This window comes from Papio anubis, chromosome 9, assembly GCF_008728515.1.
Source record: "Papio anubis isolate 15944 chromosome 9, Panubis1.0, whole genome shotgun sequence".
Taxonomy (NCBI): domain Eukaryota; kingdom Metazoa; phylum Chordata; class Mammalia; order Primates; family Cercopithecidae; genus Papio; species Papio anubis.
Window position 1 is genome coordinate 102,817,953 of NC_044984.1, and position 24,803 is coordinate 102,842,755.

The 24,803-nt window shown below is 45.5% G+C and overlaps 2 protein-coding genes across 4 annotated transcripts in view; one reads left to right on the forward strand and one right to left on the reverse strand.

The window, feature by feature from the left end:
- SART3 (spliceosome associated factor 3, U4/U6 recycling protein) overlaps positions 1 to 8,755 on the reverse strand; it is a 35,289-nt gene extending 26,534 nt beyond the window's left edge. Inside the window, exons 1-2 of the mRNA XM_003907107.5 lie at positions 8,200 to 8,755; positions 4 to 130 (exon numbers count right to left, since the gene is read on the reverse strand). Coding sequence (XP_003907156.1) covers positions 4 to 130; positions 8,200 to 8,511 — 439 coding nt within the window. The 5' untranslated portion in view covers positions 8,512 to 8,755. The remainder of the gene's footprint in view (positions 1 to 3; positions 131 to 8,199) is intronic.
- Positions 8,756 to 9,841: 1,086 nt separating this feature from the next.
- On the forward strand, positions 9,842 to 16,659 carry ISCU (iron-sulfur cluster assembly enzyme). Of its 3 annotated transcripts, XM_021922867.2 has the most exons (6): positions 9,925 to 10,055; positions 11,368 to 11,464; positions 11,583 to 11,696; positions 12,590 to 12,700; positions 14,491 to 14,569; positions 16,132 to 16,659. In XM_021922867.2, exons 2-6 carry the CDS (start codon positions 11,426 to 11,428, stop codon positions 16,215 to 16,217), a joined length of 429 nt encoding a protein of 142 aa, XP_021778559.1. In that variant the 5' UTR covers positions 9,925 to 10,055; positions 11,368 to 11,425; the 3' UTR covers positions 16,218 to 16,659. The 3 variants fall into 3 exon arrangements, with proteins under 3 accessions (XP_003907159.1, XP_021778559.1, XP_009179893.1); XM_003907110.4 differs by lacking the exon at positions 11,368 to 11,464 and having other exon boundaries at positions 9,842 to 10,055; XM_009181629.4 differs by lacking the exon at positions 9,925 to 10,055 and having other exon boundaries at positions 11,298 to 11,464.
- The last annotated feature ends 8,144 nt before the right edge of the window (positions 16,660 to 24,803 follow it).

Consider the following 24,803-nt stretch of genomic DNA (forward strand, 5'->3'; position numbering starts at 1 on the left):
TACCTTCAGTCAAGGGAAAGATCTCACTCATCTTCTGGCGGGCCATCCTCACCTTGGTAAGCTCCCCTTCCAGCCGGAGCAGCCTGATCAAGTCCACGTGGCAGTTATAGTCATAGACGTTGATAGACAACTAACAGGAAAAGAAACAAGTTGAAATTTAAAATGCCATCATCAAGTAACTTAGCTTTTGTCACTACTGGTAACTACACACATACCTGCCACAAACAAAATAAATGTGCTATCTGAGAAAACGACTGAAACAGCAACCCAGCGTGTACCCACAGGCAGAAGACAAAACAATAAAAGAAGCTTTTGAAACAAACATAAAGCTCCCTCAAATCTGTTACAGTTCCTGCTAGAAGACATCAGGGTTCTCTCGGAAATAAAGGAGGCATTCTAATGAAACAAATAAAAAGTATGTGACCTCAGGTAAGTTATTTACTTTCCTAAGCCTCTATTTCCTCATCTATAAAATGAGAACACTACTGTTTCTAGTTCATACCAGGTCTTCCAACGATTTTTAAAAATTCTACTATTACACTGGTCTTTAAGAAAAACTAAAAACCAAAAAGGTAATTTTATAACATCCTTCAGTACATGTGAGGTACACTGTAAGACCTCTTTTATTTTACTAAATAAAAAAGATGGAGGCCAGTTACGGTGGCTCACGTCTGTGATCCCAGCACTTTGGGAGGCCAAGGTAGGTGGACTGCTTGAGCTCAGGCGTTCAAGACCAGCCTCAGCAACATAGTCAAACCCTATCTCTACCAAAAATACAAAAAATTAGCCGGACATTGTGGCATGCACCTGTGGTCCCAGCTACTTCGGAGGCTGAAGTGGATCACTTGAGCCTGGGAGACAGAGGTTGCAGCGAGCCGAGATCACGCCACTGCACTCTGGGCCTGGGTGACAGAGCAAGACCCTATCTCCAAAAAAAGAGATGGAAATCCATATTAGAGAAACAAGAGTGGCAGCAGGTTGGTATCTGTTGATGCTGAGTGACAGGTACATAAAGTTTTATTTGTACATTTGAAACTTTTCAAACTAAAATTATTTTAAGTTACCATATATCTGAGACAAAGAAAAACAAAAAGAATGTCACTAGCAGACCAACCCTTGAAGAATAGCTAAAGGAAGTTCTTGGAACAGAAAAGTTAAAAGAAGGAATCCTAGAGCATCAAAAAGGAAGAAAGAACAAAACAACAGTAAGAGCAGAAATACGGGAACTATGACAGATGAGTATCCTCCTCTCTTCATGAGCTTTCTAAATCGTATGTAATGAAACAAACATTGTAAGAACTTCTGATACCCAACACAGTATTATTTAAACGTGGGGATGGAAAGAGAACTGAAATGGAAGATTTCCACACTTCGTTCAAGTGGTAAAACACTGATACCATGTAAGTCAACTCTGTATATTTTAACACCCAAAGCAACCACTGAGAAAACTATTCAAAGCAATTACACTAAAAATCACTTTAAATAAATCAAGATGGCCAGGCGTGGTGGCTCACACCTGTAATCCCAGCACTTTGGGAGGCTGAAGCGGGCAGATCACAAGGTCAGGAGTTCAAGACCAGCCTGGCCAACATGGTGAAACCCCATCTCTACCAAAAAATACAAAAAATTAGCTGGGTGTGGTGGCACATGCCTGTAGTCCCAGCTACTCGGGAGGCTGAGGCAGGAGAATCACTTGAACCTGGGAGGCAGAGGTTGCAGTGAGCTGAGATCACACCATTGCGCTCCAGCCTGGGTGACAGAGCGAGACTCCATCTCAAAAAATAATAATAATAAAAAATAAAATAAAAAATAAAAATTAAATTAAATTAAATTAAAAATCAGAAATGTATAAAGAGAACAATACATAATGACCAAATTGGGTCTATCCCAGGAATGCAAGGGTGTTTTCACACTACAAAATCATCCAGTATAATTTTTTCCACCATCAAATTTGACGGAAAAAAATATGATTATCTCAATGAAGAAAAAGCATGTGATTAAAACATCCATTCATGAGTCAAAATTAAGAACTGGCACACTAGGAATAGAAAGACACTTCCTTAACCTGATTTTAAAAATCTACAATAAATATGACTCCTAATGATAATACATTAAAAATTCCTTTAAACACAAAAGCCGGGCCGGGTGGCTCAAGCCTGTAATCCCAGCACTTTGGGAAACAGACGGGCTGGATCACAAGGTTTCAGAGATCGAGACATCCTGGCTAACACGTGAAACCCCGGCTCTCTACTAAAAATAAAAAATCCAGCCGGCACGGTATGGCTCTTTCTGTAGTCCCAGCTACTCGGGAGGCTGAGGCAGGAGAATGGCGGAACCCGGGAGGGCGGAGCTTGCGGTGTGAGCTGAGATCCGCCACAGCACTCCAGCCTAAGGGTGGAGCGAAATTCACTCCAAAAAAAAAAAAAAAAAAAACACAAAAAGCTACCCAGTATCACCCTCTATTTAACCCTGTACTGGAGGTCTGGGGTTGGAACAATGAGACAAGGAAAAGAAACGTAAAGAGAGAAAAGAATGAGAACTGTAATTATAGTCAGATGATATCACTGTATAGTAAACTAAAACTCATCTACAAACAAATCATTTGGAAATAATAAACAAGATTAGTAAGGTGACAAGCAATAAGAGCAATGTATAAAAATCAATTACATACAAAGAGACAAATACTGTATGATTCCACTTATATGAAGTATCTAGTCAAATTCATAGAGACAGAAAACTACAATGGTAGTTACCAGCGGATTGGGAAGGAAGGGGAAGGAGAGCTGTTTAATGGGTACAGAGTTGCATCTATGCAAATGAAAACTTTGGAGATCTGCTTCGCAACAATTTGACTATACTTAACACTACTGAACTGTACACTTAAGAATAACATAGCAAATTTTACGTTATGTGTTTTTTGCAATAAAAAAATTACATTTCTATAAACCAGCAAGCTTTAAAATGTAATTTTAAATAGGATAGCATAAACATCGAACACCATAAAGTACCTAGAAATACATCTAACAAAAGATGTGTGACACCTGTATGGCAAAATGTTTTTAAACTTGATTGAAAGATATTAAAGACTTGGCTGGGTGCGGTGGCTCACGCCTGTAATCCCAGCACTCTGGGAGGTCAAGCTGGGCAGATCACTTGAGTCCAGGAGTTCGAGACCAGCCTGGGCAACACAGCAAAACTCTGTCTCTACAAAAATTATAAAAAATTAGCTGAGTGGTAGCACATGCCTGTGGTCCCAGCTACTCAAGAGGATGAGGTGAGAAGATCGCTTAAGTCCAGCAGGCAGAGGTTGCAGTGCACTGAGATCATGCCACTGCACTCCAGCCCGGGCAACAGAGCAAGACCATGTCTCAAAAATAGAAAGAATATTCAATACCTAGACAAATGGAGTTATATGCATATTCTGGGTTAGAATAATCATTATGGCAAAGACGTCAATTCTCCCCTAAATAATCCATAAATTCAATGCAATTCAAATAAAAAAACCAACAGGGTTTTTCATAGACCTTGACAAAATCATCCTAAAATTTATATGAAAGAGCCAAAACACCCTGCAGGGAAAGAAAAAAAAAAATCAGGTAGGAGGATTTGTCTTACCAGATGGCAAGCCTTAGCAATAAGTTAATCAGTGGAACTGGCACAGGATAGACAAACTGAAGAGAGAGCCCAAAACAGACCCATGCAGTTGAAAAACATTATGGCTCAGGTGGCAATGGCTGTTTCAGCTAAAATAAATTTATGAGCTACAATTGTGACCCCCAGGTTGAAAAATAGTGACTTTGAGAAACTCTTCTTTTTTTTTTTTTGAGACAGGGTCTCACTCTTCCTCAGACTGGAGTGCCGTGGCACAATCACGAATCACTGCAGCCTCAAATTCCTGGGCTCAAGTGATCCTCCCGCCTCAGCCTCTCGAGTAGCTGCTACTACAAGCGCACGCCACCACACCCGGCTACATTTTTTAAATTTATTTTTTGTAAAGGGGGGGTCTCACCATCTTGCCCAGTCTGGTCTCAAACTACTGGGCTCAAAGGATCATCCTGTCTCAGCCTCTCAAAGTGCTGGATTACAGGTGTGAGCCACTGCATCTGGTGAGAAACTCTTGTACATGATGTGAACTGCTTTGTATTTATCAAATTACATGCCAAAGATAATAATCAATTACAGATAAGAGCTCTCATTTTTAAATCTTAAGACTTTTAGCAATGTTCTCCTGCTTATGACTCCTAAAAGCTGACAAACTGAACTCATCCGATGATCACGATAGGTGAAAAGCACTGGACCAGATCAGGACACAAGTGTTCTAATCCTCACTTGTTCTGTTTCCTCGTTTGTACCATGAAAGAGCTGGGCTAAAGCTCTGGTTCTTAAATGGGCTACCATGACACATTGATGTTTCCAAATCACGTATCAAGTGTGTCACACAAAGTAACCGCAGTTTGGGATATTTGAGAAATGAAGTTTGAGAAGGATATACTTTCTTCATTAAAGAACATTCAAGGCTCTCCGCACCACATCACCACTCTGAACTCACTAGAGGTGCTTGTGGAGCACGAACAGGAGTGGGAGAGCACTTGCCAGTCAGTGTCACAAATATCTATGTATGCAAGCACCCCTCACATGAATACCATGTGTAGATCAGCAGAAGAAAAAGGTGTAAAAGTCGCTAAAGTCAAGAAGCTGCCTTTAAGGTGTGGCTTTTGGTGTAAACTTCTGATTTTCAGGGTAAAATGATAAGTTGCTATATAAGGACAAATACTCTGAAAGTACATATATTAAATACATATTGAAATGCATTTAAAAGAGCTATTTCTACATAGTTCAACCTATACTGAGAAATGAGAAATATGCTGGTCTATTCTGGTCTTAGAACATCATTAATGACTTTTTTTTTTTTTTTTTTGAGATGGAGTCTTGCTCTGTCACCCAGGCTGGAGTGCAGTGGTGTGATCTCAGCTCACTGCAACCTCTGCCTCCCAGGTTCAAGTGATTCTCCTGCCTCAGCCTCCCGAGTAGCTGGGATTAATAACATAGATGCTTTAAAGGAAACTTAACCAATCACAAAATGATACGTTAACTGATTGAACTCCCTAGCAATGTGAAGAAAGTGTTACACCTACCTGTACCAGAAAGGGGGAGAAATAAGAGAGGTCTGATGGAAAGAAAACAACTCGTGCGATCAAGGGAAAGGCAGGGAAGGGAGAATGGAGCAGCAACTATCATGTACCAAACCGTGCCAGGAGTTTTACCCACATTGTGCCGCACCCCACAACAGCCCTGTGAGGAAAGCACTATTACAACCTTCATTTTACTAACTGGGACACCCAAGGCTCTGCGAGCTGAAATAACTTGTTACAAGGCCTTTCCACTACTCAATGGAAGGCTGGGGATCACACAGGGTTGCAAAGCCATAGTCTCTGTACTGCTGCACTGACAAATCTGCTGAAGCGACCATGAAGTGCCACTTTTAGTTTCAGCACACAAACACAAATAACGGAAAATATTTGCTTTTGTTACACAGATACCATAGCAAACTGCCAGCTTCCATAAAATATAATCGTGGCCACGTGTGGTAGCTTATGCCTGTGATCTGAGAACTTTGGGACGCTGAGGCAGGAGGATGACTTGAGCTCAGGAATTCAACATCTACCTGGGCAACACAGTAAGAACCCATCTCTACAAAAATAAATTTTAATTAGCCAGGCGTGGGGGCTCATGCCTGTAGTCCGAGCTACTTTGAAGGATGAGCTGGGAGGATCACTTGAGCCTGGGAGGTCCCAGCTGCAGTGAGCCATGATCACGCCACTACTCCAGCCTGGGTAAGAGTGAGACGCTCTCTCAGAAACACTCAGGTATGAGAACCAGAACTTTCAAATATGGCGAGGCCAAGTTTCTCCCAGACCTATTTGGAAGCGATTCATCATGATGCTCTACCATAAGAGCAGCTACGGCAGGAAGCAGCAGCTGTGGGACCAGGTGAGGTGGGTGGGAGGCTTGGAGAAATTGGAAAAGTTCATTTCTAGACCCCAGGACAAAGAGCATAAGGCCAGAGGGTCTTCAATTCATCACTTGCCAGGTCCCATCCTGTGTGGTCACATTCTAAACTCCATTCCACCCTTGGTGATTTGTGGCAGGACAGGTAACTGCAGAGTACTAGTGGCCAGGAGACCTCTGCTCTCCCCTTTCTTGCTCCTTAGCAAGCTGTGTACCCTCATCAAGGACTTAACCTCTCTGGTCCCAAACCTCTCTTTCCCCCACCTCACAGAATAGGCTCATCGAAAGGCCCAGGACTAGCAGTCTGAAGAAATGATATCAACAAGGGCAAGGACACAGTCAATCTGGTACGCAGTGTCACGCTGTACTTGCTGAATAAGACTAAATTAGCTTCAGTACACTTATTTATAAAAAGTGGAAATGGTAACTACCTGCCAACCCCAACTGGTTCCTCTGTCAATCAAATGTAATGGGTGGGACAAGCTATACCAATGGATGACATCACTATCTCATAATGTAACAAAAATATCAGTGCCAGAGGGAGTATTATAAGGAAACTGACACTCAGCAACGTTTAATGAGTAACCTAGATTAGCAACTTCACATTCACTGAGTGATTTCACATCCAGTGTGGCATCTAGTCCACATTTCAGTGTAAATCCCACTATGAACGACTTAAAGCAAATCATTTCATCATTTGTTCTGAACCTCTGTTTCTTCATCTGTAAAAAGAGAATGTGGGCCGGGCGTAGTGGCTCAGGCTTGTAACCCCAGCACTATGGGAGGCCAAGGTGTGTGGATCCCCTGAGGTCAAGAATTCAAGAGAAGCCCGGCCAACATGGTGAAACCCCATCTCTACTAAAAATACAGAAATTAGCCGGGCGCAATGGGGCATGCCTGGATCCCAGCTACTGGGAAGGCTGAGGCAGGAGAATCGCTTCAACCAGGGAGGCAGAGTTTGCAGTGAGACGAGATGGTGCCACTGCACTCCAGCCTGGGTGACGGGGCGAGACTCTTGTCTCAAAAAAAAAAAAAAAAAAAGAGAATGTGCTCCATCTCTTCTGTTTGCCCCCTCCAAACACACCCTACCCTCTCCTCCCTGCCCTGTGTCCCCGAGTATAGACCCCATATACAGGTTTTCTGGCTCTTCAGCTTCCAGATGAGTCTGCCCAGCAGAAGGCACCAGCAGAAGAAGTTTGGTGGAAGGAAGAAAGGGAGGTCAAGGTGTTTCTTCCCCCACCCCAATCCTTGACAGGAAACTGGGGCTGCATCCCTTGAACAAAGTTATCAGCAGGTCTCAGGTGCCCTCTCCACACAACTCAGATCATTCCCTTCACCCCTTCAGGCCCAAGATGGACACCAGGTTCTGGAGTTACTAGCCATAGGATACTAAACCTTCACTCCTGATTTCCCTACCCACACCTTTACTTTCTCTCAGATCATCCTAATCTAAATGTGCCACCTATTTCCTGCTGAGATCCTGGATTATACAGTAGATATCACCACCTCGTAAGGTTACAAACGAGAGACCATGTTATGACTAGATGCTAGGCACTGGGCTATAGTTACTGTTACAACAATTATATTATGCAGACATTGTTGCTCCCAATCTGCAGATGAGGAAGCCGAGAGGATCAGAGAAATTAACAAATTCTCACAAGGACATACAAGGGTGGAACAGCTAGAACTGAGGCCTTAACCTCCAGAACCAGCAAACCTTTCCATTTCTATTATCACCATCGCGGTCAATATTTTTCCTACCACAAGTTTCATCACCGCCGTCATTCCTACACAACAAAGTAACAGTCTCTTGTGAATGAGTGTATTTCTACTGTTGGACGTGTGGCTACGAGGGGGAGTTCTGGAATGGGATCAAAGTACGAGGCCTGACTTGCAGGAAGTATTATCTTGAGCAAGAGACTTTCCTCCACGAACCTCAGTTTCCTCCAGTAAAATGGGGATACATAACAGGGCTTCCTTCACAGGGTGGTGAGGAGGATTCAATGGGATAACATTTGCAAAGCACCGGGCACGCAATAAGCACTCAAATGACAGGAGCTACGGTCATGAAAAAGGGGTTTGCAGCCTTGGCGGCTTTATGGCCGCCGAGGACTAGGGAGGCGGGCCAGGACACGGGGACCTGAGGACCTGAAAGACTGGAAGGTGCCCGCTGCCCACCCCCGGGCCCACCTGCTCCTCCAGTCTCTCAATCTCCAGCTGGTTTTTCTCCTCCTCTTCGTCATATTCCCACTCGTACTCCCCGGGGGAGCTCTCCGCGGAGGAAGCCATGGCGTACTCATCCCCATCGCTCTCGCTCACGCCTTCCTCCTGCTGATCCCACCCTGGCCCCACGGTCTTGTATGTCGCAGCGGCCACAGCCCGCGATAACACCTTCCTTCTTGTTCTGGCCGCCTTAACTTCATCCTCCTCTCCGTCAGCCTTGGGCCCAGCCTTGGACTCAGCCTCGGGTTCTGAAGCCGAGGTTGCGGCCGCAGTCGCCATCTTGCGCTTCTAATGACTCTCGGGTCTTCCCGCGGCCGCCGAAGACCCGCTGAGGCAGAAGCTGCCCGCGGCGCGCGCCTTATCAAAAGCCCGTTTTCTTGACACTGAAAGGGAAACTGGGAACCTTAGATAACGAGAAAATCTCCAAATACACTAAATTCATTTTATTTTATACCCCTGTAAAAACTCCCACCAGAGAAAAAACTCATTATCATGGCATACGTTCCGCCACAACTTCGGACAGAAGTTGGGTCTTTGGGCAGGAAGTGGAGGCCATAGAGGAAGTCATGGAGCGAGAGTGGTGTCTGTAGTAAAGAATTTGGCGCCATCTTGAGAAGGTCAAAGTGATTCTTAGAAAAAATACCTTACTTATCGCCTAGTGTGACCTGGCGCTTGGGTTTAGTCTCCCCAGCAACTGCACCTCAAACGCAAAGAAAACTGCAGGTCCTCGGGGAAGGATCGATTTCACCATTCAAGAGAAAAATCCATTTCCCAAAGAAATTCTTCCCCTTTATGTAAACGTCTGGTACCTAGGAGGCGTTAAATACACTTGAGTTTTCCGGTTTTATAAGCTCACATACTGCAAACCAACAGTAAATACGCATTTCTTTAGAAATTCTTAATTGCTAGGCACCGACATACAAATTGAATTTGCTGTTGTTTTAGAGAGAAAAATAGACATATACTCATTTTTTTTCAATCAGGACATGGTGTTCGTTTCCTTCTTAAGCTTCCCATTGTTGAGGTAGGCAAGTACTGGAGTGTGTCTCTATCTCTACCTTGCTCCCTCATTAGCAAGCTCAATGGGCAGGAATTACGTCTGTTTTGCTTTCCGTTGGATCCCCGGGTCTAGTAGAGTGCCTTGACACATAGTAGGTACTCGACACAGATGCTGGCTTCGTGATGAAGGAATTGTCCTCGAATTAATACAAAAGGGAAGATTCAGACTTAGCGAGCCGGTACCATTTGTCTAGGGACACACAGCCAGGAAGAAACCGAACCAGGATTCTAACCCAGGACTACCCAAGTTCGAATTCTAATTGCCTAAGCCCTAAGCGACCTTGGACGGAGTGACCAAACTGCCCTGAATCTCAGCTTCCTTAGCTGCAAAATAGGGTTAGGAAAAGTGGACTCGGTGGTCCTCTGCGCCGCATTCCCACACTGCAGAAGCCTGAGATCCTCTCTCCACCAGAATCCAGCACCCAGGACAAGCCCTCTAGCGACTTCAGACCTTCCCGCTCCCGACCCCGCCCGCCCCCGAGAGGCGTGGTCAAGGCGGGGCCAGAGGGCGGACACTTGCACGGAACGGTAAGACGCAGGCGCAAAGCCTCGGTGGCGCCAGAGAGGCGCGCTCCCAGCTCGGAGCCGACTCGCAGACGCGCCCCGCCCCTCGGCATCGCTCTGGACTGGCGCAGGCGCAAGCCGGCAAGATGGCGGCAGCTGGAGCTGGCCGTCTGAGGCGGGCAGCGTCGGCTCTGCTGCTCCGGAGCCCCCGCCTGCCCGCCCGGGAGCTATCGGCCCCGGCCCGACTCTATCACAAGAAGGTAGGGACAAACGAGGGGACACGCGGAATGCCGACTCGGGGGAGGCCTGGGCTGGAGCGGCGGCCGCGGGGTTCTACGCAGCCAGGACTAGCTGTCGCCTCCCACGTCTTTGCCCTGACTCACTTTCCCTTGCTGCGCAGTGAGGCTCACTGCAACTGATAAACAACAGTTACCGCTCATCGGGCTGCGACTTCCAGGGGGCCCCGCCGCTGGCCGCGACTTCGTGCATCCCAACTTTAAATTCGCCAACAGCCCAGGAGGCAGGGTCCTGTTGGGACTTGTCTTTTAGAGTCCAGGGACAGACACACCCCCGGAGCGGGCTCCGGCTTCAGCCACGCTGCTGCCCTGGCCAGATGACCTTGCGCTAGTCACTGCGCCTCTCTGAACTTGTTTCCCCAGGTGTAAATGAGGCACTCTCAGCTGTCTCTTACAAAGGATACTGTGCGTGGAATCCTGTCATGGTTCCTGGCACATAGGCCCCAGCACGAGGAGACCGTTTCTGTTACTGCTTTAGGAGTGCATAGGGGAGTCAGGCTTGTAACCAACATGCGTAGTGTTTTTGTTTTGTTTTGGAGGTTTTTTTGGCGGGGAAGGAGGGATAGATGCATAGTTTGCAGCCCCTTGCTGTCTGGTGACGCAAAGTCCCCCAGACGTGAGACTCCCACTCTAGAAACAACTAAAGAATGCCATAAATCAACGTGGCACAAAAAGTCCCTCCGTTAGATACTATACTATAGGGGCCTTTACTTGGAGTCAAAATCCTTAGTCAGATGGGGAGGAAAAGGGGACTGGAAGATCGGGGTGCTTACTACTAACCAGTAACCACATTAAGGCCTTCTGTGTGCCAGTTCGAATGGATGTTGATTCTGATCTGGCCTCTGCCCTTTCTCCAAGGGCTTCTTCACTCCTCCCCCTCCCGGGGGTGTGTTTTGTTGAGGGTACACCGCGAGGAAACTTGGACTAGCAGCCTTTCAGCAGCCAGGGTGCGCTGCTGCACCAGGGTGATGACAGGCTCTGAAATACGGTAATGGCACTGTTTTTATTTTAAAAGACACATAAACGTACACGTTCCATAGCATTGTTCTCTGTGTAACAGTCACCTTAAGGCTTCTAAGAAAGTTTTCCCTCCCTGGGCCATAGTTATTTTTAGAATTTTTAAGTAGTAATCATCCTTTGAGGATCGTTTTTATTTGAAAATAACAAAACTGCTGTTTGAGCCCAAGTCTGGTGATGTAGGTGGGTAAAAGTCAAGTATTTTTGTAAAAACCCTATGGAATTAAGACATGATTTCACTGATTTTTTTTTCTTCTAGGTATCGCTAATCTGTGAAGTAGTTGTAGAGGAGACACAAAAGGAATTGGGGGTCACAAATGGTTCTCACTGACATGAGTGTAGACCTTTCTACTCAGGTGAAATTTGGTGATTGCCTGCCAGGTTCAAGATGCTGACTTCCAGGAGCTTGCCATCATACCAGAGACCAGCACCAATAGAGAGTGAACACGATTTATCTTAACCCTCTCATTTTAGGTTGTTGATCATTATGAAAATCCTAGAAACGTGGGGTCCCTTGACAAGACATCTAAAAATGTTGGAACTGGACTGGTGGGGGCTCCAGCATGTGGTGACGTAATGAAATTACAGGTATGGCTAGTCTTTAATAGTGATAACAATAATCCCTTTAAGTTTACAAAGCACTTGCACATACAGCATTTCACTCGGTCTCCATCTTTATTCCTGTGAGATGGGATGAGTCCATGTTAGACATGATTGGAACAGGGCCTCAATCGTAGCTCTCCTGCTAGGCTAGTGTACTATGCCGACTTTTTCCGAGATAGAAAAGTAATCTCATTTTTGTACTCACTGTATAAGTTTAAATTCCAACTTCAGCCAACGAAAGAGTTTTGTGAGTTTTACTGATCAAAGGAAAATCCCAGTGAGCTAGCAGTCCCCAATGAGATAAGAAACACAGTAAATTAAACCTGTCCCCAGATTGGGGGCAACATGAAGACAGTGTCTAGTGCTTTGGGGAAACTGTTGTTGTAGCGCCAATCTGCTGCTTCATGGTGAGTGGGCAGCTTGCCAGATCTTCATACCTATCTTGGAATACAGAAACAAAACAGGAGGTAAACCACTAAGTATAATCTGCTGCCCAAGAAAAAAGTATTAACCAGAGACCTTTATTGTGGACTCTCTCAGTGTTTAAAGAGGCAGATTGCCCCAGCAGCTGTGAGCAGACTGCCTCAAATAGAAGTTCATAGCCAAAATGCAAGCCAGAGTCGCAAAACAAAATAATATTGGGGTGGAGGAACATATTTTTCAGCTGATCTTTGTCAGTTGGGCCTGGATAGTTGTCCCTGCATTTCACTTTTCATCACTGAGCTCTCTGAAACAAGGCAAAATCAGTAATTAATGCCATCACTTAGTATGGAAAGCAAGCCCAAAGCCCTTGGGGAAGGCCCCAATGAACCTTCGTGAGTGCCAAGTTCCAGAGGGTGGTCCCAGGACTCACCACTTAACTCTTGTCTCTTTTCTAGATTCAAGTGGATGAAAAGGGGAAAATTGTGGATGCTAGGTTTAAAACATTTGGCTGTGGTTCTGCAATTGCCTCCAGCTCATTAGCCACTGAATGGGTGAAAGGAAAGACGGTAAGGTTGCTCACAAATCTAACAGAATGAAATTGCATTCACCCCAAGCCTGTCTCTTGACGGGTCTAATGGGTCAAAAACAACCATAACTTTTTTTTAATATTCTGAATTTTTAAAGTTTCTGCTATACAGATGTTGATTATATTAATTCTTCAAATTGGGAATTATAGATCATTCTAGATGATGTTTGGGTTTTCTTCTTGTTGATCATTTTGTTTGTTTGGGTGTTAATTACATACAAAAAAGATCCTCACCTGTCCCTCTAACAAAATAGAATTTAGAAGAAATCTTGGGCTTTCTCTAAGGTTACCAATACTCTTATAATTTGTCAAGTCAAAGAGTTGTTATATGGTAGTTATTTTCTTGCTTATTTCCTCTCATGTTTCAGGAAGGGTTCTAGGTGGCTTACAAGGATTGGTGAAATAAACTAGCCTGTGTTAAAAGAGGGATTAAAGAATCAAAAACACAGCAAGGGTAGGGGCAAAGTGAACAACGAAATCAGAACAGTGATCCAGGTGGCTGATCGCAAGCCCTCTAAAGGCAGAGATAATAAAGAGCTAGAACTTCTCTTTCATCCCTTTCTCTCCGAAGTGTCTTTCCCTGGTAGCTGCAGAGGTCAAAGGTCCCAAAAGCAGTGAAGAGCTGGACTTTCTAAAATCCAGTTGCTGTCAGAACCTCTCAGAAAAGCCAACCATCATGGCACTCATCTTTGCTGCCCCAAGGGACCAGGTGCAGGGAGCTGAGTCATGGAGGAGCATGCTTGGGAGCTGGCCAGCTCCACGGCAGAGCGGTTTGCCAGGCCACGTGCCACCTGCTTCCTGTGGCTCACGGCCTTCTGGCTGGCAAGCTCCTGTGGGCCAGGAAGCTCAGACCTAACCTGCTCTGGCAGGAGGTAGCCCTGAAGTGATTTGTCAGGAACTGTCCTCAGGTGAAGGGAGAAATGAGACAAGGCACTTATGCTCCCAGAACCTGGCCCTTAGGGGACTGTGAATTGTGATCAGAAAATGGGAGAGAGAACATTTTCTTTAACCTTGAGATCGCCTATCTGAGTTTCAGGAGCAGAACCTGAATCAGCCAAGAAGGGTTAGCAGAATTGGGAAATTGAACGATAGTCAGACATAGCGAAGGAGCCCAGCTGTTGGGAAATCTTGTTTTCTGTAAGGCGGTGGGGCACTGTTCCACATGGGCGAGGATCTGTTTGCCTCACATTATCCCCCCCGGGCTGTCAACCAGACCCCAGGCGTCCTCAGTTGATCTGGAGGAGATGCTCCTATAGGCAAAGGGTGACACCAGAGAGAGCGTTCATCCTGACCCGGCTGTGCCACTGCCACTGTGCCACTTACCTGACATCTTCCCAACCTCTCTGATGCCATTTGGCACTTCTAGTCAAAAGGATTTTTTCTAACATTTCGTATGAGGATATCAGAGAAGCTGATATTCACAAAACCAGTATCGGAAATCACTACCTTTTAAGGAAAAGATTCCTGACACAGGCCACAAGCAGATCCCTAAGAGACTTCTCACCGGTTCGACTCCTGGCTTAGAGAAGTGTCTGGGCGGTCTTTGCTTACCCAAGCCAGGCAGTGCAGCTGTGTATACTTCGCAGAGAATCGCAGCTGCAGCTTTGATAGAGTGGGAGTCATCCTGAGAAGACCCTCAGCCCTTTGAGTTATTAAACAAAAATTATCCCCACCAACCCCGAGGGCCTTTTTGGCCTCCCTTTTTTATTGTCTGGCCCTCACAAGATAAAGCGTTGCTAAAACTGCCCGTCTTTCCATTATGCCTCTCAGGTGGAGGAAGCCTTGACTATCAAAAACACAGATATCGCCAAGGAGCTCTGCCTGCCTCCCGTGAAACTGCACTGCTCCAGTAAGTCTCTGCTCTCCATACCAGTCAGCTGGGACATTTGGCAGTAATTTCAACTTGCATTTGCAACAGTCCTTTTAGGTCATGGAGCCCATGTTTATAACCCTCAGAATTAGAGCTCATGAGTCTGTCCTTACAACCTGCAGAGGGTTAGAGCCCCTGTGGTCTCACATTCATCCCTAAGAGAATCATGCCAGAAGGAGATATGCACCAGCCATCATACTGAGCACTTGATGGGCATCATTTCTAAACCTCACAGATATCCTTGAGTGCACAGTCGATATCATTACTTTCCTCTTATGGATGAAGGAGCTGAGGCTTGGGTTGAGACACCCACGTCACATGGCTAATAAGTGGGAGAGCCAGAATTTAAGCTCCAATCTTTGATTTCAGAATCTGCTGTTTCTAGCAGAGGAGAAAACTCAGCTTTCTCCATAATCCCGTTTCCTGTGTATTTCTTCACTTCCTGTCTGGATGCTATAACTGTCAGGGTCTGCATCTGTATATATGGCACAACTAAGCCCAGTTGTACAATGTCCCCCTCTCTGCTATCCTAAAAAAAAGCTCAGATGCCTTAAGACTTGTACTTGGCTTTCCAGTTTGGTCTCTGTATTAAATCTAATGCTTTTTCCATCATTTCTTAACCTTCTCAGGGAAAAAAGGAATGAGAAACATTAGCCTTAATGCATCGATGGAGGTTTACTAACCAAATTAGTTAAAAATCAGCAGAGAGTCAGGCCTCTTGCCAGGGTAATACTCACAAGGAGAAGAGCCAGGTGCCGGGGCAGACACACTAACTCATTCTTCAGGAAGCCTGGTCAGACCCAAGTTCTTTCCACTTGATCTGGAATTTTAAGTACCCATAAAGAAAGGTCATCACTTGTAAACATTTTCACATGGTTTCAGGAAATCCCTAGCCCTTTTATTAGGCATTTTTAGGTACTGAAACCTTTAGCTGATGTTCTCTGCTATTTGCTTGCTTTCTGCTGTCATTCCAGCTCTCTTGGTTTTTATTTTCCCCATAGCCTCACTTTGAATATTGACTCCTAAATAAAAGTGGTCAAACTCTTGATCACTAGAGGGTGATGTGGCAAATGCCATCCCATCAACAGATTGACATGATCTTTTTTCCAAAGGTCATGTCAACTTTTTATCATGATATGATTTTGTCCAAAGCCAGACTTTGATGGGAGCAGGCAAGAACTAATATTTGCTATGTCCCTACTATGTGTTAGACATCTTCCGTAAGTCCTCACACTATCCTGGCAAGAAAAGCATGATTATCCCAGTTCTATAGAGTAGAAAGTAGGTTCGAAGAGGCTAAGGAACTAGCCTGGGATCACAGATATTTAAACCCTAGTCTGTCTCCAGGATTACCCACAGGAGTAACTCAGCTCAGGAAGCAGCTGCTGACCTGCCCGGCAACTCCTCACCCCAGCTTTCTGGCTTGGTTACCCCGTTAGTCCCCACCAGCACCACTTCCTCCAAGCTCTTAAAGATTCTATTCCCAAAACCACTTCTTTCGCATCTAGAAACTTAGGCTTCTTTCCTTCCGTTACCTGTAGTGCTGGCTGAAGATGCAATCAAGGCCGCCCTGGCTGATTACAAATTGAAACAAGAACCCAAAAAAGGAGAAGCAGAGAAGAAATGAGCCCTCCCTCAGCGAAGCCTCCAGCAGGCCACACCCTTGTTTCCCACCTGCCGTGCAATCACCTTAGATGTTCAGAAGCCGCTCCCTCTCCACTGAAGAGCTATGAGATACGCACAATACTTGCTGTTCACATTATGACTCTCATGCAAGCAAAATACAAAGTTTCATTGTTCTGAATCCTGTGGTTTCTTTCAGTCCACTTTTATCGCCTTAACCTAGTTAATGTATATTTTGAATTGTGTGTATGACCTCAGAACTGAAATTGATAAGTCGCAAATGTTGATAGCCCATGAAGTGCGTAAGTATCTAATTTTACCTGAATTGATTTGGAGGGAAATTACCAGTAGAATGTCTTTGTCTGAATATTTGATAGAACTAATTGTTGTACATAAAACAGATCTGCATATATATATATAAAAAATAATAAAACAATGGAAGATAATGGTGTTCTCTAATAAGCCTTGTCTCTTGGGCCCATCATTCACTCCAAAGTGGTGCCCAAAGCCCCTTGGGGTTCCCAGATGTTGGACCGCAATGACATACACAGCTCTCCAAGCAAACAACAGTAAAGGTCATGTACAAGATTTTTTCCAAAGACAAATACACATAATATTTTTTTGGAACAAGGATGAAAGGAGATGATTATCGCTTTTCATTGTTCTTTGTGAGATAATAGTTGACAGCTCGAAGTGAGTCTTGAAGATTCTTTTTGTAATTTCACTGGTTGCTCAAATCTAAGAAGCATTGGCTTAGATACGTGAAGAGCACCTCGGGAATGAGTTTAAAATGCAGATTTCTAGGCCCAAGTTTCTGACTTCTGTCTGGGCAGGTAATTCCAGAGCCCCTGACTTTTAAGAACCACTTTAAGAACCAAGGTCATAGATGAGCCAAACTTTAGGGAAGAAACTTCTGAATGTTCTGTTCTGCATCGGTGTAGTATGTAACTGGTTCATTCTGAACTCTCTGTACCTGCATAGTACACCTGAGGTTGTTTAAAAAACATTCATCCAGCCGGGCGCGGTGGCTTACACCTGTAATCCCAGCACTTTGGGAGGCCGAGGCGAGTGGATCACGAGGTCAGGAGTTCAAGACCAGCCTGGCCAACATAGTGAAACCCTGTCTCTACTAAGAATACAAAAATTAGCCAGGCGTGGCAGCATGTGCCTGTAATCCCACTACTCGGGAGGCTGAGGCAGGAGAATCGCTTGACCTGGGAGGCAGAGGTAGCAGTGAGCCAAGATTGCACCAGTGCACTCCAGCCTGCAAGACAGAGCAAGACTCTCTCAAAAAAAAACCAGACAAACAAGCATTCATCCCTGGCTTGGGCATAAGTCTAAGCACGGTTCCTCCTACCCTGATGTCTCCCTATTCTTAGCTACTCATAGTCATGCAAATCTCAATAAAGGATGCCCTATCTTCTAGTGAAAATGGGTTATTGAAATATTGACTCCCATGGTCTCAAATGTTCATCTTCAAAAGTAAGATGTGTTTGTTTTTTCTGGTGGTGGTTTTTTTGTTCAGGCATAGGCTGGCTGCCTCTTAAATATGCCTCCCTTACTTTTTTTGTTTTTTTTTTTTTTGTTTTAATGCTCTGGGTTCTGGTGGAGGGCGCAGAACTTCAAAGACTGTTCCCTGTGTAGTCTGTGAAGGCAGCCACAGACCAGGGACTTTATAGGAATCTCAAATTAGAACCCTGGGTAGAACCATGTAAAATTGTCATGTGTGGCATGTTCTGCAATTTAATTCACAGTCCCTCTAGACTGAGCTTGTCTCTCCCTTGTTTATTACATGTGGCACCACCACAATTCCCCACCACTTTTCTTTGTGATTTTTTTTAATTTAAATGAGACATTTCTGTCCCAGTTAACGTCCTCAGAGTTGACATCAGGAGGAGCTTATAAACAACCGAAGCAATATTCCCAGAAGAGCCCAAGTCTCCAAATGTGGTTGTGCTGCTAAAACGAATGGATATTTTTTAAACTCACATTAAAGACACCCTTTCCCAAGACAAATCTAGTTAGAGCCACACGAGGGCATCATGTGCCCTTCAGTGAGCTCAAGTCTAGGGGTTTTGCAGCCTCCAAATAGGTCTTAGCATCTCTAAATAAACCCCTCCATGGAAAACCTCCACAGGTACGTTACAACCGTCTGTTAAGCATCCGTGCTCTGTGCCAGGCCCTTACATTTGTCATCCTGTTAATTCTCATGACAGCCCCCTGCGGTGGGCATTGTTTCAGACAAGGATACTGGCTCAAGAGGCCAACTGACCCTCAAGCCAGCTGGATTGATTTGAGTGACCCAAAGCCCATTCTTCTGCCTTACCCCTCCTGGCAGAACACACCAGGGATTCAAACTGCATATCTGAGGTTCACCTGTGCCTTGAACATTCAATGAAATAGCTGAACCAACACAGGTTGAGCCTGATGCATCCACTTGGCCAACTGGCTGCCAAGCACCATGGCCCTCACGCCAACCCTGGCTCCTACCAGGAGCCTAATTAAATTCTGAAGCCAAGTTAAAGCCAGTGCTCTGGAGGTGGGGCCTGGGCACTGGCATCACCTGATGGGCTGGGTGAGTTTATGGGTGGATGGATGAATGGATGGACGGGGAAGCAGAGGCTCCGAGAGGTGAAATGACTTGCCTCAAGGCACACAGCTAGGAAGTGGTAGAATCAAGCTCTGGCTGAGGTCTTCTGCTCACCTCCCACCCTCTCCTGGGTGCCACACTACAGCTATGACCACATCTCAGATGTAACCTTTCCTCAGCGTGATTCCTGGACCAGGGCTACCCGGGACCACATCCAAATGCACAGTTCTAGAACTTACATTAAGCATTGTCCTGTAAAAACTACTTGGCCCTAGGATGAGTTTTCTTAAAAAGACAAACAAATGAGGCGTACTTCTCAATACTTCAGGCCCTTTGAACTTGAGGCAAGAGTGAAGACCTTGTGTCTATCCTCACGACAGAAGAGAAGACTTCTAGGTCCCGCCAAGCTTTGGTGGCGTTAGAGGACTCCTGCAGATGAGTTCCAGCCAATGGCTCTTTGTGGCCTGTCTGCTTGCTTTCCCCACCCTCCGAGATAATATCAGCCAACCCCTCAAAAGGCCACCTCCCCAGAGAAGATCATCTCCACCCAGGGAGGAAGCAGCAGGGCAGAGTGGAGTGAGCTTGGAGTGTTGAATCAAATGCTGGCTACTGTTGTGTAACCCTGAGCAAAAGGCTCCACCTCCTCAAGCCTCAGTTTATTCATCTGCAAAATGGGAACAATAATAGTACCTACCTGATCAGGTAGACCTGACGATTAAATGAGATAATACATGGAAAGCACATGGCACATAGAGTTCATTATTGGGCCAGGTACAGTGGCTCATGCTTGTAATCCCAGCACTTTGGGAGGCCAAGGCAGGAGAATTGCTTGAGCCCAGGAGTTTGAGACCAGCCTGTGAGGCAGGATAGGTAGTCAAGGAAGTGACCATGTCCTCAAGATGCAGCATCCGTGGTGACTATACAGTCAACACAACAAGCCTCAGCATTCGCATTGTAATTGAGCTCACTCAAGCAAAGTGATCTTCAGTAGGGACTTTCCCCTCTAGAAAGCATACGCACTTTGATTTTACTGTCCTCACACTGACCCTTTGTGCATTAAAAGAGTAAAAAACACACCCCTAGGTGGAGATTTAAGATGCTAATGAGACATGCAACATATGAACAAGCACTGACTACATCCTGGGCACTGTTGCTGGGTATTTTACAGAGGTCAGCTCATTTGCCTCACGAACATGCTTACTAGTAATGCCTCTCTCAACCCCTTATGAATAATCATGTAAAACCCCCTCAAAGGGAGTCTCCCAGCAACAATCAATGCTGTCTTATCCTTACAAGCAGTCTGCCCTGAATCCCGTCTCTCTCAGGGTGTCCTGTCCTTTCTGTACCTAACTTTCAAAATGTTCTTTTTTCTCTGCAATAAATTACTCTATGCTGCACCTCAGCCCTGTTGCTATGTGTCTCTTGTTCTATATTACTGCTTTAAACTAAGAAGCTGCAAGAGAACTGAGATCTCGCAACAGCTGTCAACACCTGGGCAAGATGGCAAGACCCCATCTCTACAAAAGCACCACTGCCCTCCATTACCTGTGGAGAGAGCAGTGAGACCCTGTCTCAAAAAAAAAAAAAAAACCGATGTGCATACCTTAATATAAACATACTTTATTGCTTAAAAAAAAAATGCTGACAGTCATCAGAGCCTTCGGTAAGTCATTATCTTTTTGCTGGTGGAGGGTCTTGCCTCAATTTTGACAGCTGCTGACTGATCAGGCTGGGAGTTGCGGAAGGTCAAGGTGGTTGCAGCAATGTCTTTTTTTTTTTTTTTTGAGATGGAGTCTCACTCTGTCCCCCAGGCTGGAGTGCAGGGCTGCGATCGATCTTGGCTCACTGCAAGCTCCACCTCCCGGGTTCAAGCAATTCTCCTGCCTCAGCCTCCTGAGTAGCTGGGATTATAGGCATGCACCACCATGCCTGGCAAATTTTTTTTATTTTTAATAGAGATGGTGTTTCACCATGTTGGCTGGTCTTGAACTGCTGACCTCAGGTGATCCGCCCTCCTCGGCCTCCCAAAGTGCTGGGATTACAGGCGCGAGCCACTGCGCCCAGCCATAATTTCTTAAAATAAGACAACAGTGAAGTTCATTACTTTGATTGCCTTTTCCTTTCACAAAAGATTTCTCTATAGCCTGTGATGTTACTTGATAGCATTTTACCCATGGTAGAACTTCTTTCAAAATTGGAACTTATTTTCTCAAACCCTGCCACTGCTTCACCAAATTTCTTTCTTTCCTTCTTCCTTCCTTCCTTTCTTTTTTCTCTCTCTCTTCTTTCTTTCTCTTTCTTTCTTTCCTTTCTCTCCCTTCCTTCCTTCCTTCTTTCCTTCCTTCCTTCCTTCTCCCTTCCTTTCTTTCTTTCATTTTTTTCTCTCCTTCCTTATTTTGAGTCAGAGTCTTGCTCTGTTGCCCAGGCTGGAGTGCAGTGGCACAACCTCAGCTCCCTGCAACCTCTGCCTCCTGGGTTCAAGTGGTTCTTGTGCCTCAGCCTCCCAAGTAGCTGGGACTACAGGCATGCACCACCACGCCCAACTAATTTTTGTATTTTTAGTAGAAATGGGGTTTCTCCATGTTGACCAGGCTGGTTTCAAACTCCTGTCCTCAAGTGGTCCGCCTGCCTCAGCCTCGTAAAGTTCTGGGATTACAGGCATAAGCCACCATGCCCAGCCCACCAACTATACTTATGCAACGTTCTAAATAATTTACTGTTCTTTCAACAATGTTCACAGCATCTTCACTGGGAGTAGATTCCATTTCAAGAAACCTTTACTTTGCTTATCCATAAGAAACAACTCCTCATCTACAGACTGTAGTTCTAATTCTAGTTCTCTTGCTATTTCCACCACATCTGTTGTGTGGAATCTCCCTCTGTCACCAAGGCTGGGGTGCAGTGGTGCAATCTGGGCTCACTGCAAACTCCACCTCCCAGGTTCAAGCAATCCTCACGCCTCAGCCTCCTGATTAGCTAGGATTACAGGTGCGTGCCACCACACCTGTCTAATTTTTGTATTTTTAGTAGAGACGGGTTTTCACCATGTTGGCCAGGCTGTTCTCAAACTCCTGACCTCAAGTGATCTGTCTGCCTCGGCCTCCCAAAGTGTTGGGATTACAGGCATGAGGCACCATGCCCGGCCAAAATGTGTTGTTTAATTTTAATAGAGATGGGGTCTCACTATGTTACCCAAGCTGGTCTCAAACTTCCGGCCTTAAGCTATCCTCCTGCCTTGGCCTCCCAAAGTGCCAGGATTACAAGTGTGAGCCACCGCACCCAGCTGAAAATCTGTTGTTTAGTGTAGCCATCTTCATCAGTGATCATAGCTAGGCCTTCTGGATAACTTGATGTGCCTCTCCATCAGCACTTGCCCCTTCCCCTTGCACTTTTATGTTATGGAGATGACTTCTTTAAACTTCATGAACCAACCTCTGCTAGCTTCCAGCTTGTCTTCTGCAGATTCCTCACCTCTGTTAGCTTCCAGCCTCTGCTAGCTTCCAGCTTGTCTTCTGCAGATTCCTCACCTCTGTTAGCTTCCAGCCTCTGCTAGCTTCCAGCTTGTCTTCTGCAGATTCCTCACCTCTGTCAGTCCCCACAGAATTGAAGAGAGTTAGGGCCTTGCTCTAGATTGGGCTTTGGCTTACAGGAGTGTTGTGGCTGGTTTGATCTTCTCTCCAGACCGCAGTGATGTGCTATCCACATCAGCAATAAGGCAATACGGCTGTTTTGCTTTTTTTTTTTTTTTTTTTTTTGAGATGGAGTCTTGCTCTGTTGCCCAGGCTAGAGTGCAGTGGCATGATCTTGGCTCACTGCAACCTCCGCCTCCCGAGCAGCTAGGATTCAAGCAATTCTCTGCCTCAGACTCCCGAGCAGCTGGAATTACAGGCGCGTGCCACCATGTCCAGCTACTTTTTGTATTTTTAGTAGAGACGGGGTTTCACCGTCTTGACCAGACTGGTCTTGAACTCCTGACCTCGTGATCCACCCACCTTAGCCTCCCAAAGTGCTGGGATTACAGGCATGAGCCATCACGCCTGGCCAGCTGTTTCACTTTCTTATCACTCATGTGTTCACTGGAGTAGCACTTTCAATTTCCTTCAAGTACTTTTCCTTTGCGTTCACAACTTGGCAAACAATTAAGTAAAAAAGGCCTTCCTTTCAGCCTGTCTCAGCTTTCAACATGCCTTCTTCACCAAGTGTAATGATTTCTAGCTTTTGATTTAAAGTGACAGACATGTAACTCTTCCTTGAACACTTAGGAAGCCGTTGTAGGGTTATTAATTGGCTAATTTCGATATGTTTGTGTTCCTCTAGGAATAGGGAGGTTACAGGAGAGGGAGAGAAGGGAACAGCTCATTGGTGGAGCAGTCAGAATACACACATTTATTGATTACGGACACTGTCTTATATGGGCACAGTTCGTGGTGCCCCAAAACAATTACTGACGCGTGATGAAAAGGTTTCAAATATTATGAGAATTACCAAAGTATGACACAGAGACACAAAGTGAGTATACACTGCTGGAAACATAGTGCTGATAGACTTGCTCAAGATAGGGTTGCCACAAGCCTTTAATGCATGCATAAAAAACACAGTATCTTGGAAGCACAATAAAATGAGGTGGGCCACAGATTACCATGACTAATACTAACTATTGGTCCTATTACTACTATTGTTGCTACTGCTACTATGAACTATTTAAAAAATATTATCGCCTCAAGGCTTCCAAGCTCTGGTGTCTTTGGCATAGAACCAACCCTCACAGTCCAGCCTCCAAAATTCTGCAAAGCAGTGGCCTGTCTGCATCCATGCAGGAGACACCCTGACGTGATTTTTGTCACACATGGCTTGACAAGCAAGCTTACCCCACAGCGAGTGGCCGACCACAGGCCACAGCTATTCCCCAGACCCATTCTCTAATACCACCACCCCGCCCAGCTATCTTTGCAAATGTCACATAGACACTCCAGCCCATAGCCTCACCTCAAAGAAACCCAACTCCCAGAATAACTCCAAAAGGCACCCCAGGTGAGGATAACTTTATTATCCTGGAGCTGCTGGTGCAAAGGGACTTCCAGGGGCCTCCCATCCTGCCCCCAGGACCTCAGTCCTATCCATCAAAGGAAGCCCCAGTGGGGAAATGGGGCTGGATTCCCTTCTGCCCCAAACCTCCTCAATAGACAGTCCTATGTCACTGGTCCCTTTGGGTAAGACCACAGGACGTTAGGTAACAACTTTGAGCAAGGTCTTGGGGGCTCAGGTTCAGATCCCAACTCTGCTGTGATCTCTCCATGTGACCTTACACAAGTACTTAAGCTCTCTGAGCCTTGGTTTCTCTTTCTGAAAAATCAGCAGACAACTAGCTCCCAAGTCACAGGATTATTGTGAGGATTAAATAAATTATCCCATGTAAAGTGAAAAAAGCACAGTGCCAGGCATGTAGTAGGTGCTCAGTAAATGTTGGTTACCACCACCATTACCATCATCACCATCCTCACCATCACCATCATCATCATCACCATAAAAATCATCAGCTCTGCTGTAGTTGTTATTGCTACCAGTTCCTGCTATGGACTAAGTCATATCACCTCAAAAGTCTTATGTAGAAGCTTTAATCCCCAATGTGACTATATTTGAAGAGAGGGTCTTCAAGAGGTAACTAAGGTTACATAAGTTCATAAAAGTGGCATCGTAATCTGAAAGAACTGGTGGTCTTATAAGAAGAGGTCTGGCCCAGCACAGTGGCTCACACCTGTAATCCCAACACTTTGGGAGGCTAAGGTGGAAGGATCGCTTGAGGCCATGAGTTAAGGACCAGTCTGGGCAACGCAGCAAGACCCCATCTTTAAATATGAAAATAGCTGTGTGTGGTGGTACAAGCCGGTAGTCCTAGCTACTCAGGAGGCTGAAGCGGGAGTATTGTTTGAGTCCAGGAGGTGAGGGCTATAGTGAGCTATGATTATGCCACTGTACTCCAGCCTTGGTGACAGAGACCCT

Bases quoted from the DNA above. Each gene is read 5' to 3' on its own strand.
- ISCU (XM_003907110.4), top strand. From the start codon at position 9,942: ATGGCGGCAGCTGGAGCTGGCCGTCTGAGGCGGGCAGCGTCGGCTCTG. The intron at 11,697-12,589 runs GTATGGCTAGTC...TCTCTTTTCTAG, and splicing joins GTGACGTAATGAAATTACAG to ATTCAAGTGGATGAAAAGGG. The intron at 12,701-14,490 runs GTAAGGTTGCTC...TATGCCTCTCAG, and splicing joins AATGGGTGAAAGGAAAGACG to GTGGAGGAAGCCTTGACTAT.